The sequence below is a fragment of the Silene latifolia genome, chromosome 10, assembly GCF_048544455.1.
Source record: "Silene latifolia isolate original U9 population chromosome 10, ASM4854445v1, whole genome shotgun sequence".
Taxonomy (NCBI): domain Eukaryota; kingdom Viridiplantae; phylum Streptophyta; class Magnoliopsida; order Caryophyllales; family Caryophyllaceae; genus Silene; species Silene latifolia.
Genome location: NC_133535.1, coordinates 144,122,144 through 144,125,398, shown reverse-complemented (window position 1 = coordinate 144,125,398; position 3,255 = coordinate 144,122,144). Strand labels below are relative to the sequence as shown.

General features: G+C 35.8%; 1 protein-coding gene across 1 annotated transcript; it reads right to left on the bottom strand.

Moving 5' to 3' along the window:
* Nucleotides 1-421: 421 nt before the first annotated feature.
* LOC141606148 (putative carboxylesterase 7) lies at nucleotides 422-1,591 on the bottom strand. The gene has a single exon (XM_074425163.1). It carries the CDS (start codon nucleotides 1,585-1,587, stop codon nucleotides 568-570), a length of 1,020 nt encoding a protein of 339 aa, XP_074281264.1. The 5' UTR covers nucleotides 1,588-1,591; the 3' UTR covers nucleotides 422-567.
* Nucleotides 1,592-3,255: the final 1,664 nt, after the last annotated feature.

Below are 3,255 nucleotides of genomic sequence, written 5' to 3'. Positions count from 1 at the left end.
ATTAAAATTGTGACATTTGGGTCCGTCACAAATGAGAATTTGCATTCTACCAAACTTGTCAAAATCTTACTCGATCTGTACAACCCCGAAATAGACATGACCCATATTTCAACCGAATTAGAAATGACCGAACCCATAAAATTATGGTCGTTCCACCATCTATAAACATATAGGGCGCGGTGCAACAACTAGTTATTAAAAAAAAAAAAAAATTGATATAAGAACAACAAAGCCAATGGTGGAACTAGGAGGCTAGCAGGGGCGGTCGCCCCCCTAACGAATGAAATTTTCAAAGTTTTTACTTAAATTTTTCAAAAAAAATTCGAATGTATCTTATAAAATTAGTTATTCGCCCCTAAATTCAAATTTTGGCTCCGCCACTTAACAAAACTAGTCTTACTTTGTTAGCATAGAACGAGAGTGCAGTGAAGAAATACATGCATTAGATCGTAAATAACTAAATACAAAAACAAACTCTTACGGTATTACTATTGAAACAATTACATGCAAACATTTGCAGTAACCACATTTATTAATTCAAGCAGTACATTTAGTAATCAATTAACATTAATTATCGCCATTTTTATTAATGAAAGAGGCAATGACTTTGACGAATTCATGTGCCTTTTCAAGTGTAGGGTCCCACAAATGGAAAACATGGCCACCTCCATTAGTCTCCAAGAGCTCAACTTGACCTTCCCAACCACTGTCCTTCAATGCCTTGTAATAAAGAATCCCTCTTTCCCTAATAATATCATCTTTATCCACACACACCAACATCCTTTGGCATACCACCTCCTTCCTCATCCGAGCCGGGTCGGTCATCGGGTTGAATCTCGGGTCTAACACTCCCATCTTTCCCTCAGACAGGAAGTCAACTATTTCTTCGAGTTCTCCGTGGGCGAAAAATGGGTGGACTAGTACAACACCCTCAACTTTTCGGGCCGGGCTACTAAGCAGCCCGGCCCGTCCAGCTTGAGCCAACATGTTATGAGACATGTTGGCTCCTCCGCTATCCCCAGCTAAAAAGACCCGACCCATGTCAGCCCATTGGCTGATCCACGGGTCGGGTCCTGACCCAGCTGAATGGGAAAGGACCCATTTAGTTATGTCCCACGTGTCATCATAACACGCGGGGATAGGGGATTCTGGGGCTAGCCTGTAGTCAGCTGAGACCGCGATCACGCGAGCCTCATTCACTAGGGTGTTGAGGAAGGTGTGGTACATAGTTGAAAAAGCAGAGTATTGGCAGTAGGCCCCACCATGAAAGTAAATGAGGATGGGCAATCTGGTATTTTCCGGGATGTGGTCGGGCCGGTAAATCCGGGCCGACGCTCCCTGAGAAATTTGAACGTCTTTAGAATGGACGCGGTTGGTTGTGTCGTATGAAGGAGGGACAATGACATCTTTGCGAAGTCTCTCAACTCGGCCATCTTTGTAAATTAGAATGCGAGGGGAGAAATCATGGAGTATTTCGGTTGAGGGTGGTTGGGCCTCCATTTTAATTTCAAGGATAATCAGAGAAATTGATAGTTTGTGCCTTTGTGGTTTGAGAGGCTCATAGAATTCATCGTTCATATATAGCATAGGAAGGTCCTATATTATTATTATTATTACTCCTAAAAATATTAAGTCAACTCGCGCAAGTCTTTCTAAACGTAAAATGGGACTTGGAGCAGTTGAAAGTCTTTCTCTATTAATTATTTACTCTTGGTTAATTTTTGTTTTTTTTCTATATTGGAGTGTCTTAGTCAATTGTTATTCTTTCTATTTTAAGAATAAATTTAATGAATAATTTAATCATTTACCCTCAATTTGATCAATTTATCATTTAGTACTTGGTCACCTTTTCTTTCCTTGTCTTTATGCCAAAATCAAATGACAACAATTGACTGTGACGGAAAGAGATATTATTAAAGCTCCACCAAAATTAGTTATTTAATTAATGTGTTTCTTAGAATTGTCATTGTAAATTCACCGTAACATCCACTCCAATGTTGTTAAGAAATTTCCTCCCAAACATAGATGAAGTAGGTGTGGTTTAAGTAATCTTCCTAGCAATTGACAAGTGACGTTCACAAAAGTTGTTTAATTGACAAGTCCCCTTCTTCTATATTAGCAACTAGTTTGAATGCTCGTGCGTTGCAACAGGGCAATTAATTTATTTATAATGAAAAAAAATGTTATCAGAGTTTAATGTTTACATTCTATGTCTAATGATTTGTTTACATATTATTAAATATCTCTTTCAAAAAAAATAAAAGATTAATATATACGTGGGTTAATTCTTATTTGTAATCATATAATCACTCCACCTTATACTAATCTTTCGATGTGTGATAATTCTACTATTTATAAGTAATATATTCACCAAACTTGGATTATGTTTCTGATGTGAGACAATTCTACTATTTATACGTAGTATATATTCATCAAACCTCCATTGTTTTTCAATGTGGGACAAATAACATACTCAGAATTAGACCATCTTTTTTACACTTAGTTCGACATCCAAGCAGATCCCGAATACCGAATACGGACAATTGCTACTCATTATATATAATAGTTATATTTAAATTTAATAATATGATCAAGTACTCTCCATTAATATTTGTACGTTGTTTTTCTTCATTTTTTTTTATCATAATTAAGATACGAAAATGTCCCATGGTACCCCTTAATTTTGTCAGATTTTCCATGTTACCCCTACTTTTAAGAATCTGCCTATGGTACCCTTAAGGTTCCATTTTTTTGCCTATGGTACCCCCTAATGTAAAGGCTATTAAATTGATGTTAAGTTTGATGGCATGGCAATAAAATAACAATTAAAGATAGAATAATATCCCCTTTATTGTTTTATTGGTACGGATATCTCTCTTTTAAATAAAAATTTAATTAACTATATCATTATAATATTGGAAATTTCTCATGGTAACCTTGAACTTTAATAGATTACACATGGTACTCCTAATTTTAAGTTTCTACAAATGGTGCCCCTGTGTTCACCTTTTTCTTTCCCAAAATACCATTTGACAACTTTCGTCATTACTCCTATGACTTGTGACTCCTTTTTCTTTTGTTATCTATTACACAAACACTTCATCCTCTAGTTCCTAATTCCATATTTTATTTAATAAACTAACATCTAATACCTAAATAATAAAACACAAATAGCATGGCATGCTCAGTTATTCATCTAGTTACTCATAGGAGTAACGGCATTATGAAAAAATTAAACACAAGGTTACTATGTGT